The sequence below is a fragment of the Cherax quadricarinatus genome, chromosome 34 (genome assembly GCF_038502225.1).
Source record: "Cherax quadricarinatus isolate ZL_2023a chromosome 34, ASM3850222v1, whole genome shotgun sequence".
In the NCBI taxonomy this organism is placed as follows: Eukaryota; Metazoa; Arthropoda; class Malacostraca; order Decapoda; family Parastacidae; genus Cherax; species Cherax quadricarinatus.
Window position 1 is genome coordinate 17523541 of NC_091325.1, and position 15267 is coordinate 17538807.

The window sequence follows — 15267 nt, forward strand, 5'->3', positions numbered from 1 at the left end:
GTGCATTTAGAGGCGTAGTGAGTACTAGGTTGCCAGATTAGTCCTCAGTGCTCCACCAAGACGTTTCGACATTCTCATAGCAAACTATTTTTTGCAAAGCTGGGCTAAATTATTGACGTTACGCTTCTTTCGCCATGAGTTTTATGTAGCCTCTTCACTGCAACGTAGCATAGCCTCAGTACAGTATCTAAACATTCCAAAAGTGGCCAGAAAAAGAAAAGAAACTCTTTCAGAATTTCTCTTCTTTTAAAATTTAGTATTTATAAAGGAGAAGGTATTACTAGCCCCTTGCTCCTGGTGTTTAAGTCGCCTCTTACGACACACATGGGTTACGGATGAAGGATTCTTTTCCACTTTCCCATGTGTGTGTATGTGTATAACATATAGTAGTAGGTTGGTAAACAGCAACCGCCCAGGGAGGTACTACCGTCCTGCCAAGTGAGTGTAAAACGAAGCCTGTGATTGTTTTACATGATGGTAGGATTGCTGGTGTCCTTTTTTCTGTCTCATGAACACGCAAGATTTCAGGTATGTCTAGCTACTTCTACTTACACTTAGGTCACACTACACATACATGTACAAACATATATATACACACACCCCTCTGGGTTTTTCTTCTATTTTCGTACTAGTTCTTGTTCTTGTTTATTTCTTCTTACCTCCATGGGGAAGTGGAACAGAATTCTTCCTCCGTAAGCCATGCGTGTTGTAAGAGGCGACTAAAATGCCGGGAGCAAGGGGCTAGTAACCCCTTCTCCTGTATATATTACTAAATGTAAAAGGAGAAACTTTCATTTTTCCTTTTGGGCCACCCCGCCTCGGTGGGATACGGCCGGTGTGTTGAAAGAAAGATTATATATATATATATTATATATATATATATATATATATATAAATATATATAAATATATATATATGGAAATGGGAAGTACAATGCCTGCACTTTAAAGGAGGGGTTTGGGATATTGGCAGTTTGGAGGGATATGTTGTGTATCTTTATATGTGTATGCTTCTAGACTGTTGTATTCTGAGCACCTCTGCAAAAACAGTGATAATGTGCGAGTGTGGTGAAAGTGTTGAATGATGATGAAAGTATTTTCTTTTTGGGGATTTTCTTTCTTTTTTGGGTCACCCTGCCTCGGTGGGAGACGGCCGACTTGTTGAAAAATATATATATATATATATATATATATATATATATATATATACATATATATATATATATATATATATATATATATATATATATATATATATATATATATCGTTCCGAATAGGTATGACGCGATTTTGGCTTAAATAGCAACGCTCTTCTTGCCGATTAAGGCACTCGAAAATTTGCGTATGGAATAATTTTGCAAAAATCATTCTGAACCTAACGAAAAAAATATACATATTTCTTTGTGTCTGTTTATTATTAAGCTGTTGTAAACTTATCTAAAATATATGGTTAGGTAAGTTTTTTAAGGTTCTTTTAGTATAAAATTATTAATTTTTATATTAACATAAATGAAAAAATATATCTTTAAACGTTTAAGAGAAATTTTTGGAAAGGACTTAACTTTAAATGAGTTCTTGCTAATTGACCAGTTTTACCTATTTGGCACTAAGCTTTCTCCAGTATCCCAAGAAATGAAAGCTTGAATCATCATCAGTTTTCTTGTGAAAATTATACAGATTTCATGAACCAGGAAATTTGGAATTTCATGAACACTCGGTAACCTATTGTATCCTGAGGGAGGGTGTCAAGATGCAGTATTCCCTGCTATTCAAACTGCCTCATTCGTGACTTTATGAATTATATTTACATAGGTAACAACAGAGAAATGTTACAATAGGCCGACTAACCCATGAGAGGGAGGCACTCACATACAGCCATGATCACATTAACAGAAGTGTAGTAGACTATGTCAGAAGTTACTAGATACCTAAGTAACAGGGCTGCACTACTGGACATTGTACAATTCCCGCTCTTTTTTATCTTTTGACTGACGATGGGTTATGAACATGAAAAGCTTCAATCAAATTTATTTATTTCTTACGGGGATGATCCTGCATACGTTACAGTCACGCGATTTAACAACATACGAGACAATGTGGCCATAAACATACCAGGAAAGAGGAGTCTTTCAATGCGGGGAATGCGCTGGTTGTGCTCAATAATGGCTGCCAGGCAGCTGAGGAGGCGGTCGTGTGTCTCTGTGAGTTGTGGACAAAATAGAACACGCTTCTCCTGCACCGTCACAGATACCTCCACAACTGATCGCTCTATGAAGCTCTCCTCAATGTACTCCCCAGTGTAGTCGTTTCCAGCCTGGGATAGGTTAAGCAGAGACAGAAATATAAATAGTTCAGAATTAACAGTCAGAATGATAACAAATTCCCACTACAGACAGCACACTCCACCAATATTCAAAACTCTAAACCTACTCACAATACAAAACATCCATACTTATTACTGCACCTATTACATACATAGAACACTTAACTCTGACATAAACCCTCCCCTCAAACATCTCCTTACCAACCTCAACAGAACACATGACCATAACACAAGACACAGGTCACTCTTTGATGTTCCTCGTGTCCATCGCACGCTATGCAAAAACTCAATGCACATAAAAGGCCCTAAAATCTGGAATTCATTACCTGTGAATATAAAAGAAACACTGTCTGTTTATAAATTCAAGTCTCTTCTCAAAAATCACTTACTCACCCACAACTAAATAAATACTGAATAATTGTATCTCATAAATTGTATCCCATATATGTATCTCATTATTGTATCTCATAAATGTCAACCTGTGACCCAATCAAACTTTGTTACTATTTAACTTCATTACCTAACAGAATACTCCATTCTACTGATTACACAGCAACACAGTAAATGACCATATGACCTGTCTTTGTAATACTCATTTGTACTAAATTGTTATCTGTTTTACAATAATTTTGTACCACTGAATATATCATTGCTTAGTTAATCTTAAGTTAATTTTAAGCCTGCCCGTAATGCTCTGCATTCAAGTGGCTTTGGTATGCTGCATTTAACTGTATTCTTTTGTACTTCACTGTATCATGTTCAAATTAATAATTTTTTTTTTCAACAAGTTGGCCGTCTCCCACCGAGGCAGGGTGACCCAAAAAAGAAAGAAAATCCCCAAAAAGAAAATACTTTCATCATCATTCAACACTTTCACCACACTCACACATTATCACTGTTTTTGCAGAGGTGCTCAGAATACAACAGTTCAGAAGCATATACGTATAAAGATACACAACATATCCCTCCAAACTGCCAATATCCCAAACCCCTCCTTTAAAGTGCAGGCATTGTACTTCCCATTTCCAGGACTCAAGTCCGACTATATGAAAATAACCGGTTTCCCTGAATCCCTTCACTAAATATTACCCTGCTCACACTCCAACAGATCGTCAGGTCCCAAGTATCATTCGCCTCCATTCACTCCTATCTAATACGCTCATGCACGCTTGCTGGAAGTCCAAGCCCCTAGCCCACAAAACCTCCTTTACCCCCTCTTTCCAACCCTTTCGAGGACGACCCCTACCCCTCCTTCCTTCCCCTATAGATTTATATGCTTTCCATGTCATTCTACTTTGATCCATTCTCTCTAAATGACCATACCACCTCAACAACCCCTCTTCTGCCCTCCGACTAATGCTTTTATTAACTCCACACCTTCTCCTGATTTCCACACTCCGAATTTTCTGCATAATATTTACACCACACATTGCCCTTAGACAGGACATCTCCACTGCCTCCAACCGTCTCCTCGCTGCTTCATTTACCACCCAAGCTTCACATCCATATAAGAGTGTTGGTACTACTATATTTTCATACATTCCCTTCTTTGCCTCCATAGATAACGTTTTTTGACTCCACATATACCTCAATGCACCACTCACCTTTTTTCCCTCATCAATTCTATGATTAACCTCATCCTTCATAAATCCATCCGCCGACACGTCAACTCCCAAGTACCTAAAAACATTCACTTCTTCCATACTCCTCCTCCCCAATTTGATATCCAATTTTTCTTTATCTAAATCATTTGATACCCTCATCACCTTACTCTTTTCTATGTTCACTTTCAACTTTCTACCTTTACACACATTCTCAAACTCATCCACTAACCTTTGCAATTTTTCTTTAGAATCTCCCATAAGCACAGTATCATCAGCAAAAAGTAACTGTGTCAATTCCCATTTTGAATTTGATTCCCCATAATTTAATCCCACCCCTCTCCCGAACACCCTAGCATTTACTTCTTTTACAACCCCATCTATAAATATATTAAACAACCATGGTGACATTACACATCCCTGTCTAAGACCTACTTTTACCGGGAAGTAGTCTCCCTCTCTTCTACACACCCTAACCTGAGCCTCACTATCCTCATAAAAGCTCTTTACAGCATTTAATAACTTACCACCTATTCCATATACTTGCAATATCTGCCACATTGCTCCTCTATCCACTCTATCATATCCCTTTTCTAAATCCATAAATGCAATAAAAACTTCCCTACCTTTATCTAAATACTGTTCACATATATGCATCAATGTAAACACTTGATCTACACATCCCCTACCGACTCTGAAGCCTCCTTGCTCATCCGCAATCCTACATTCTGTCTTACCTCTTAATTCTTTCAATTATAACCCTACCGTATACTTTTCCTGGTATACTCAGTAAACTTATTCCTCTATAATTTTTACAATCTCTTTTGTCCCCTTTCCCTTTATATAAAGGGACTAAACATGCTCTCCGCCAATCCCTAGGTACCTTCTCCTCTTTCATGCATTTATTAAACAAAAGTACCAACCACTCCAACACTATATCCCCCCTGCTCTTAACATTTCTGTCATGATCCCATCAGTTCCAGCTGCTTTACCCCCTTTCATTCTACGTAATGCCTCACGTACCTCCACCACACTTACATTCTGCTCTTCTTCACTCCTAAAAGATGGTATACCTCCCTGGCCAGTGCATGAAATTACCGCCTCCCTTTCTTCCTTAACATTTAAAAGTTCCTCAAAATATTCTCGCCATCTACCTAATACCTCCCTCTCCCCATCTACTAACTCCCCTACTCTGTTTTTAACTGACAAATCCATACTTTCCCTAGGCTTTCTTAACTTGTTTAACTCACTCCAAAATTTTTTCTTATTTTCATTAAAATTTCTTGACATTGCCTCTCCCACTCTTTCATCTGCTCTCCTTTTGCACTCTCTCACCACTCTCTTCACCTTTCTTTTACTCTCCATATACTCTGCTCTTCTTATAACACTTCTGCTTTGTAAAAACCTCTCGTAAGCTACCTTTTTCTCTTTTATCACACCCTTTACTTCATCATTCCACCAATCACTCCTCTTTCCTCCTGCCCCCACCCTCCTATAACCACAAACTTCTGCCCCACATTCTAATACTGCATTTTTAAAACTATTCCAACCCTCTTCAACCCCCCCCCCCACTACTCATCTTTGCACTAGCCCACCTTTCTGCCAATAGTCTCTTATATCTCGCCCGAACTTCCTCCTCCCTTAGTTTATACACTTTCACCTCCCTCTTACTTGTTGTTGCCACCTTCCTCTTTTCCCATCTACCTCTTACTCTAACTGTAGCTACAACTAAATAATGATCCGATATATCAGTTGCCCCTCTATAAACATGTACATCCTGGAGCCTACCCATCAACCTTTTATCCACTAATACATAATCTAACAAACTACTTTCATTACGTGCTACATCATACCTTGTATATTTATTTATCCTCTTTTTCATAAAATATGTATTACTTATTACCAAATTTCTTTCTACACATAGCTCAATTAAAGGCTCCCCATTTACATTTACCCCTGGCACCCCAAATTTACCTACTACTCCCTCTATAACATTTTTACCCACTTTAGCATTGAAATCCCCAACCACCATTACTCTCACACTTGATTCAAAACTCCCCACGCATTCACTCAACATTTCCCAGAATCTCTCTCTCTCTCCTCTACACTGCTCTCTTCTCCAGGTGCATACACGCTTACTATAACCCACTTTTCACATCCAATCTTTATTTTACTCCACATAATCCTTGAATTTATACATTTGTAGTCCCTCTTTTCCTGCCATAGCTTATCCTTCAACATTATTGCTACTCCTTCTTTAGCTCTAACTCTATTTGAAACCCCTGACCTAATCCCATTTATTCCTCTCCATTGAAACTCTCCCACCCCCTTCAGCTTTGTTTCACTTAAAGCCAGGACATCCAGTTTCTTCTCATTCATAACATCCACAATCATCTCATTCTTATCATTTGCACAACATCCACGCACATTCAGACTTCCCACTTTGACAATTTTCTTCTTCTTATTCTTTTTAGTAATCTTTACAGGAAAAGGGGTTACTACCCCTTTGTTCCCGGCATTTTAGTTGACTTTTACAACACGCATGGCTTACGGAGGAAAGATTCTATTAAGATAAAATCAAAGAAAACTCAGATGAGTGTGTATAAATAAACGTGTACATGTATGTGTAGTGTGACCTAAGTGTAAGTAAAAGTAGCAAGACATACCTGTAATCTTGCATATTTATGAGACAGACAAAAGACACCAGCAATCCTACCATCATGTAAAACAATTACAGGTTTTCGCTTTACACTCACTTGGCAGGACGGTAGTACCTCCCTGGATGGTTGCTGTCTACCAACCTACTACTATAAATAAATAAATAAATAAAATAAAACTTAAATAACTACACGTTTAATTGGATGCTGCTCTAAACAATTCATTTCTGTTACTTACAAAAAATATACAGTATATACATAATTTCAGTAAGTTATCAAGTGTATGAAAAACTACTCATGGGCTTCAACGAATATGTTAAGTTAGCAACAAACAAGATCCCAAACCAGAAAAAAACTTTGTTCGAAATTCGTTTGTTACATACACAAAAAAGTGTTAAGCCCATATGGATCATTCAGCACCAGGAAATACAATCTGATTTCCTGTGTAATTTTCTAAGTTTATTTTCAACTGTTTAATAGCTACGTAGTAATTTTTTTTACTCCCAGCATTTTATTCGTTTTTCTATAATTATTTTTGATGAGCTCTTATAAATTCTGTTAGTCAGACTGGTTTATAATCAAAAGAGCGATCCTAAACGTCGTGATGTTTAGTTTTTCCATTATTTGCAGATTTACTTTCTTTTAATAATGAAGGCTCGAACATTTTCTGGAGTAGACTACTTAGTTCTTCTGCACATACTTTCAAAACCCCAAAGGGATACCTCATCTGGCCCTCCTGTTTTATTTCCCTCTCTACTCAACAGCAATTACTTTATGTCTTGTTGGGGATTCAAGAGCACATCGTTGAAGGCATCTTTTGTAAATACAGTCTCTCTGGTACTTTATATGACATGTCTAACACATTTCTTTCTCCAGGTCACCAATTTCTTTTGCCCTTCCCAGTAAATTTGCTTTTTAAATATGATAGTCATACTTATTCTTGTCTGTTACTTCTTCACCACCGCCTTTTGCTTCCCTCTTAATATTTATATACTTATTTTTACTGTTGAATATCTGGTAAATATGTAGGTTCAGTTGATTATGTATTGATTCCATTTTCTCGTGGCTTTTCAGAGCCTATTGTTGAACCTTCATTTATTATCTCGTTATTTATTTTAATTTCTTTGAAATGAATTAGCGACATATTCTTAATGGTGTAGAACTCAATGTTTATTTTCTTTATACTGATTCTTTGCAATATATTATTTGTTAAGTAAAAAAAGACACAAGCGCAACTAATGTGGTATTTGTATTGTAACAACGTTTCACATTAGTTCCACTTGTGTCCTGTTACCTAACATATTGTCGGTATTTTTTCCCTCTACAATATAATGGCTTGGAACCTACATTATTTCCTTTATAAGTAAATATTTTTATCAAGTGGTTTTATATCATTTACACTGAGGAGTGAATCAGTTCTAGTAAGCACAAAGTCTAGCTTTGGTGGAATCAAAACTGTTGGGCTGAACCCGTATCAAAGCTGAGGGACTGATCACCTCAAGCTAAATTTCTTCATGTCTTCCATCGTCGCCAGCATAATTCTCTGTATTAGACTGATAAAGCCACTGGTTGGTGAAACATCTTCATAACAAAGATACACAAGTTTTGCAAATTTCTCTTATTCATCTACTGAAAAAGCATTGCCTTCTCTCACTCCAGTTGCTTCTTTAATTTGCTGATGTATCAAAATAGTCACAATAAGAGATTTAGCTGATCTATTTTTTTCCATTTACGCTACGAAGATTAGTTAATATTTTATTTTGCAACAATTTTTTTTAAACACTAAAGTAACAATACATATCAAACTGTAATTATAATTAAAATTTAGGTACCCTAGAAAAATTCAAAGGCTCTGGTTATTCTTGGCTGCTCTTGCTTATTTCAAAGTCCATTTGTGTTTATGAAATCAGCAGAAGAGCCAAGATGAGAGAATGAACTACGTAGAGAGTAAATTTCAGAACCGAAAAATTGAGTGTAGCAGATGGGCACAGAGAAAGCAACAAGAACACTATTCTGGACAGAAGGAGCATGGTAAGAGCTGTAATAGCTGTAATGAACATACAAGCCACTGTGCACTGGCTGGTAGTAAACGGAAAATGAAAAGCCCGTCACAAAGAGGTGGATATGAACATCATGGAAAGAAAACAGTTAGTTAGATTTCCATTCAGTTTTGAGCAGGACAGGAGGAGCAAGAATGTAAAGAGAATCGAGAAAAGATTGGAAGAGACTAGAGTCATGTGGCCAAAGAACAAGGACATCATCTACACAGCCAAGACAACGAAAAATACGAACTCTAACAGTAGGAAGTAGATCAATTTCGAAATACTTCATATTAAGATAAGCAAGGATAGGGGACACAAGAGAAACCAAAGCAACACCAAAAGTTTTACAATAAAAGCTACCTTGAAAGGAATAAAGAATTAGTTTATATAAAAGCGAGGAGGATCAAGAAATGCAAATAAGATAAAGGAGAATTCGCCTTTCGTTCAGTTGTGACTTAACGATGGTTCAGGACAGGCCGAAATGTCGTTGCTATGACTCAGGAAATCGTAATAACATGGCTGCAAAGAAATCACAGAACATATGATTCTCGAACGCATGGCAAGCGACTCTTGAAAGTGACAAGCAAGTGTACTATTTACTGGCCGGCGGAAATAAGACTCACTTGCTATAGCTCGAACCTCATCCATTCTGTCCTTCCGAAACGTCATCGTAAGTTCCCTGTCTTAAGTGCGAGTTATTTGTAATAATATTCAATATTACAAAGAAACAAAAAGTGGTAAACATTAAGGTCTCTCTTTATTATTAAGGAATATCAATGGGTGCTTTTGTTTACGGTTATTATTATTTCTCTTGGTTATTCAAGTGTATGAAAGTTGTTTGGAAGTAAAAGTGGCTTGAACAACCTTGTGCTTCACAAGGCAGTCACGGAAGTCGCTGATGGAGTCAAGGACAAGACGTCGTAGCTGAAGCGACATCCTAGATCTGACGGCGCTAAAGAATCGTCGCACCTGGCGAAGGCTGTCATCGACGTCGGTGGGAACGAGTGACCTCCAGGATTCCACTTGTTCCCCAAACACGCGAGATACAGCCGGCAGCCACCTGATACAAGAGTAACACGGGATACTATGCCAAAAGGGGAAAGCTTACTTATGATAGTCAAAGGCTGTACCACATCTAGTAAATTTAGGAGAAACCACAATAAAACGCATGACTGCAAATATGAAAAAATACTACAGTGAAAATTGGAAATGAAACCTGAGCGCTTTCTTGTGCTTACACACATCTTCAGATATGTGTGAAAGCAAATATTTTAACTGTAAATCTGTTTGAAAAGTCCATGTGATATCAAGACTACAACTACCAAACATTTTCAGAATTTATATGAAAATATAACTAAAATCTCCAAGAAGCTCATAGTGAACCAACAAATGGTCACTGAGTGATCAAATCCACCATCAAGGGATTTTTTTTATGACGACTAAACTAATAACAACAACAATTTATGGGAATTGTATGCTAATATGATATTATTAAAGCAGTTAGTCTCTTGTCTTGTACCATGACTGTTGCATTACACTCGCAGTTTTTCTGCTGCTCCTTACTTGTGCAGGAGAACGGTTCTGGTGTCAGCACACTGAGCTCTGATAGCCTTCTCCAGAACCTCTGGTGTGGGCGCCTTGTGTTCGTCAGCCCCGGTCAGCGCCACCATGTCGACGAACCGCAGCTTGGCGAACCTAACCCACCAAGAACAAGATATTGAGCTTCAAATTTGAGAGAGAGAGAGAGAGAGAGAGAGAGAGAGAGAGAGAGAGAGAGAGAGAGAGAGAGAGAGAGAGAGAGAGAGAGAGAGAGAGAGAGTGAGAGTGAGAGTGAGTTAATGTTGAAATCATTACATGCAAAAAAAGTAGCAACGTTTTGTCCACGAAGGCTGACTGTACGTTTCTGTTCATCGATGTTTTTATAAATGAATGATGCCTTTATATACATGTACGAAAATTTCATTAAAATTTATAAGATTAGGGACTATTACTCTCAATTAAGGTTTTTATTTTAACTAGAAATATGTTAATTGGAGGAAAAAAAATAAATATCCTACATATGCTAAGAAAATCTTAAAAAAAAAAAAGATATTTTCAGTGATCTTGAAGGCACAGATGTTATGAGCATATAAACGTTACATTATTTGTCTTTAACGTAGGATAACACAATAATACAATAGAATATAATAGATATTATGTAGATATTATTATTATTATTATTATTATATATATATATATATATATATATATATATATATATATATATATATATATATATATATATATATATTTATATATGCAATAAGATCACAGTAAACAGGTGATTTCAGAATATGTAAAACAACCACTCTGAAAGAATAGAGAAATTCCAAGCGCTTTCGTGACTACTCATTATCAAGGAACTATGAAAGTAAAGCATCCAAGGAAGCTATATAAGGGGTCTGGTCAACACCTCACTATCAGATCCCACAACGGTTAAACACCTGACGCGCGCCGGCCCAACTGAACAGGTCCTTTGCACAACCCAGCAACAAACTATTCTACCCAAGAAAATTTTAAAAATTATTATTTGTCCAGTGTATTATTAAAGTCTTCCCAAATTCTATTAATTATAAATGGATCTAATTTATATAAACCAAAGGAAATATTCATATTATTGTCAAAACTGCTTTTTATGAAACAAGATTCAATAATATTCTTGTCGACCATGGACTTGCTTGATACTGCTTTCTCAACTTTTTGAAAATCAATTGGATGGTTAAAATCTCTTACATGAATAAATAGAGCATTGGAATCTTGTCCAGTTCTAATGCTATATTTATGTTGTTTTAATCTTAGTTCGAGATTTTTACCAGTTTGACCGTAATAAACTTTATCGCAAATTACGGTCAAACTGGTAAAAATCTCGAACTAAGATTAAAACAACATAAATATAGCATTAGAACTGGACAAGATTCCAATGCTCTATTTATTCATGTAAGAGATTTTAACCATCCAATTGATTTTCAAAAAGTTGAGAAAGCAGTATCAAGCAAGTCCATGGTCGACAGGAATATTATTGAATCTTGTTTCATAAAAAGCAGTTTTGACAATAATATGAATATTTCCTTTGGTTTATATAAATTAGATCCATTTATAATTAATAGAATTTGGGAAGACTTTAATAATACACTGGACAAATAATAATTTTTAAAATTTTCTTGGGTAGAATAGTTTGTTGGTGGGTTGTGCAAAGGACCTGTCCAGTTGGGCCGGCACGCGTCAAGTGTTTAACCGTTGTGGGATCTGATAGTGAGGTGTTGGCCAGACCCCTTATATACCTTCCTTGGATGCTTTACTTTCATAGTTCCTTGATAATGTGAGTAGTCAAGAAAGCGCTTGGAATTTCTCTATTCTTTCAGAGTGGTTGTTTTGCATATATATATATATACTGAGAGTTTGCTTTAATTCCTATTTTAAGGGTTAAAGTATTGTAGTATGATAATGAAAAAGGTTACACGCATCCTTAATGACCCTTGTGTAGTCGCTGGGTATAAAACCCCATTATTCAAGCCATGTAGCGTATACGACGCTAGTGACGCCTTAGAGACAATAATACTTAATAATACAGAAGTATCTTAACCGTATTGATTAAGCTGTTAGGCTAAAACAACAGTGAAATATGTTTCTTGCGGTAACTCCATAAATATTAAAACTACTCATACTTAGATTAATATATAAATGGAACAATAAATAAGTTCACGAATAACAGAAATTATTTTTTAACATTCATATGTCTACTATTTCTTTTTCCTTTTTCTTTGTCTAACCACACTGAGACAGAAACTAATTGTCTCCTTATACAAATTTCTTAAATACTGCTTCCATCTCTCTAACACCTCTCCACCACTATCCAACATCTTACTATTTTCACCTACATCTCATTTTTTTTCTTTTGGTTTTCTCCCTTCTTTATCTCTCCCTTAAACCGTCTCCTTCTCAATAAAACTGTTAAAGATACCTAGCACATTTTCTGGTACTCCTTCACCATTATTTTTCCTCATCATTTACTGTATCTCTTTGACATATCAACTGTATTTCATACAGTATCATTCTTACATCATCATCGCACCAGTCAGTTCATTCGCCTCCTTCCTGACCTTGACGTAACCAGAGCTCACCAGTACACTCAGAACTGAATTCTCAGATCCACACCGCATGTGTTCTCCATGTCTCCCTTCAGGAGGGGTGCTTAGATGGTGGTGAAGGCTCTTGATCCAAGTAATTGCAGTTACCCTCCTCTTTTCTTGGCTTGAACATTATTATCTCATAGTCCCTCAGGCTCTGTACGACTCCTTCGGGTTTAGCGCCCCCTCGTGAGTACAGTAATATTAAACAATATTTTTTTCACCGTCATAGCCGTCTCCCACTAAGGCAGAGTGACCCCCCTCCCAAAAAAATAAGGAAATTCATTCTCCATCATTCTTTTAATAGCTACCTTGCCAAAAGTGTGCAAGCATCACAATTTAAATGGCCTTCCGAACTGCAACATTACCCACCCCTTCCTAAAAGTGTAGGCACCGTACTTCCCACCTCCAGGACTCAAGTCCAGCTAACTAGCTTCCCCGAAACTCTTCACAAATGCATCTACTACGGTAACGGTACTGTAATAGTTGTAAAAGTATGCTTTATTATTATTATTATTATTATTATTATTATTATTAAATTCACGTGAAGCTCTAAACCTTTGTGGGTCATTAACCGCAAATAGTATTGAAGGTTCGATGCTCCGTTTACTAATCGTTAGAGAGAAATTCTGCTATTGCAGCAAGACTTTTACCTCTTCCCCTCCCAGATGGTATTGACGAACCTTACCTAACCTAACTATTTACCTCTCCTTCCTGGTAGTGCTACTCACCTCTCCTTCCAGATGGTGTTACTCACCTCTCCTTCCAGATGGTGTTACTCACCTCTCCTTCCAGATGGTGTTACTCACCTCTCCTTCCAGATGGTGTTACTCCCCTCTTTTTCCAGGTGGTGCTACTCACCTCTCCTTCCAGGTGGTGCTACTCACCTATCCTCCCAGATGGTGTCGAGGGTGTTGAGGAGGTGGTTGAGAGCGAATAGGTTGTGGTGGCAGTGGTGGGTGCCAGTAAGGAAGCTGTGGTGCCAGGGGACAGGAGCTCGCACCACCAGTGCCTCGTGGCTGACTGGAGCCACCTTGATGCCAAGCCTGTAGTGGTACATGGGAGTACATAGATGGGCATGGAAGTACACAGAAACACATGGGAGCACATAGAAGCACATGGGAGTACATAGAAGCACATGGGAGTACATAGGACATGGGGTACATGGGACTACATAGGACATGGGAGTACATAGGACACTAGAGTACATAGGACATGCGGGTACATACAGTTAGTAGGGAATACATGGCATACATTAGGAGCATAGGGAGTATGTGGGAGAAGATGGAAAGATATGGGAGTACTCAAGTGCCGCACATGTGTCTTGTTCATCAAGATATGGGATTACGTAGTGTACACTGGAGTATATGGTGTACACTGGAGTATATGGTGTACACTGGAGTATATGGTGTACACTGGAGTATATGGTGTACACTGGAGTATATGGTGTACACTAGCGTACATGGTTCAGTTTCTCGGCAATAAAACCTCCAGTAAAGATGGTAGTCTGTCCGCCACTTTCATTCCATGACTTCTACCATGTAATTTGTTCAATTCCACAATTATATGCATATACATACATTCATCCCTGAAAATAATCTCCTCTATCATCTCCTGTGACGCGCATATAAACAAACACTTAAAGAGCTCACAGACTGATGTTTGTCAGAACACCCCAGAGAGCAACTTACAAGCACAGACAATGCTTCGAAGTGCAAATTTCACAGGCAGACCATTCCAGAGTGCAACTTGCATAGTCAAAACGCAACAGTAACAGTGTACCCTACACTGTCAGTTGCAGCAGTAACCACACTCCAGATTGCACCCTATACTGCCGCACACAAGAGTAACCACATTCCAGAGTGCACCCTACACTTCCAGACACAACAGTAACCACACTAGAGTGCACTTGAGAGCGTCTTACCTGGCCCTGACGACGGGACACAGCAGGGCGTACCTCAGCACTGCTATTCTCACACCTACCAGGTAGCACTGACGTAGCTCCTCCACCAGCTCACTCACAACTAGTCGGAACCTGCGCATATAAAACAACTCCAGTAATGAAAACAACATAACACTGCTACACAACACTGATACATAACAGTGTTACATAACATCGATATGGTTTGTATTCTGTGCCTCTTGGCTCATTGGTAGCCTTCGGCTAACAACCGAGATAACCGAGTTTGATCCCGGAGCGAACTGAATTAGTTGGGCATGCTTCCGTGCACCTACTGCCCCTGTTCACCTAGCAGTGCGTACCTGGGTATTAAGTGAATATTGTGGGTGGCGTCCCGAGGGAGTGCTATTATACTGACCTGGGCTTCGATATGCACACTGGTACATTAACAGTCCTTAGGCTGTAAATTCACTGATGGAATAATATAATACTGTGATACAGCTGACTGTGTTTTAAGAGACTTAAACTGCAATACAGAAATGATGAAAACGATGAAAACAATCGAGTATCAGTAATAA

General features: G+C 37.9%; 1 protein-coding gene across 1 annotated transcript in view; it reads right to left on the minus strand.

Annotated features, from left to right (window-relative positions):
• The window catches only part of LOC128693651 (dynein axonemal heavy chain 3-like), an 82176-nt gene extending 67169 nt beyond the window's left edge, over window positions 1-15007 (minus strand). Inside the window, exons 1-5 of the mRNA XM_070091261.1 lie at window positions 14714-15007; window positions 13677-13835; window positions 10187-10318; window positions 9488-9683; window positions 2113-2314 (exon numbers count right to left, since the gene is read on the minus strand). Coding sequence (XP_069947362.1) covers window positions 2113-2314; window positions 9488-9683; window positions 10187-10318; window positions 13677-13835; window positions 14714-14862 — 838 coding nt within the window. The 5' untranslated portion in view covers window positions 14863-15007. The remainder of the gene's footprint in view (window positions 1-2112; window positions 2315-9487; window positions 9684-10186; window positions 10319-13676; window positions 13836-14713) is intronic.
• Window positions 15008-15267: the final 260 nt, after the last annotated feature.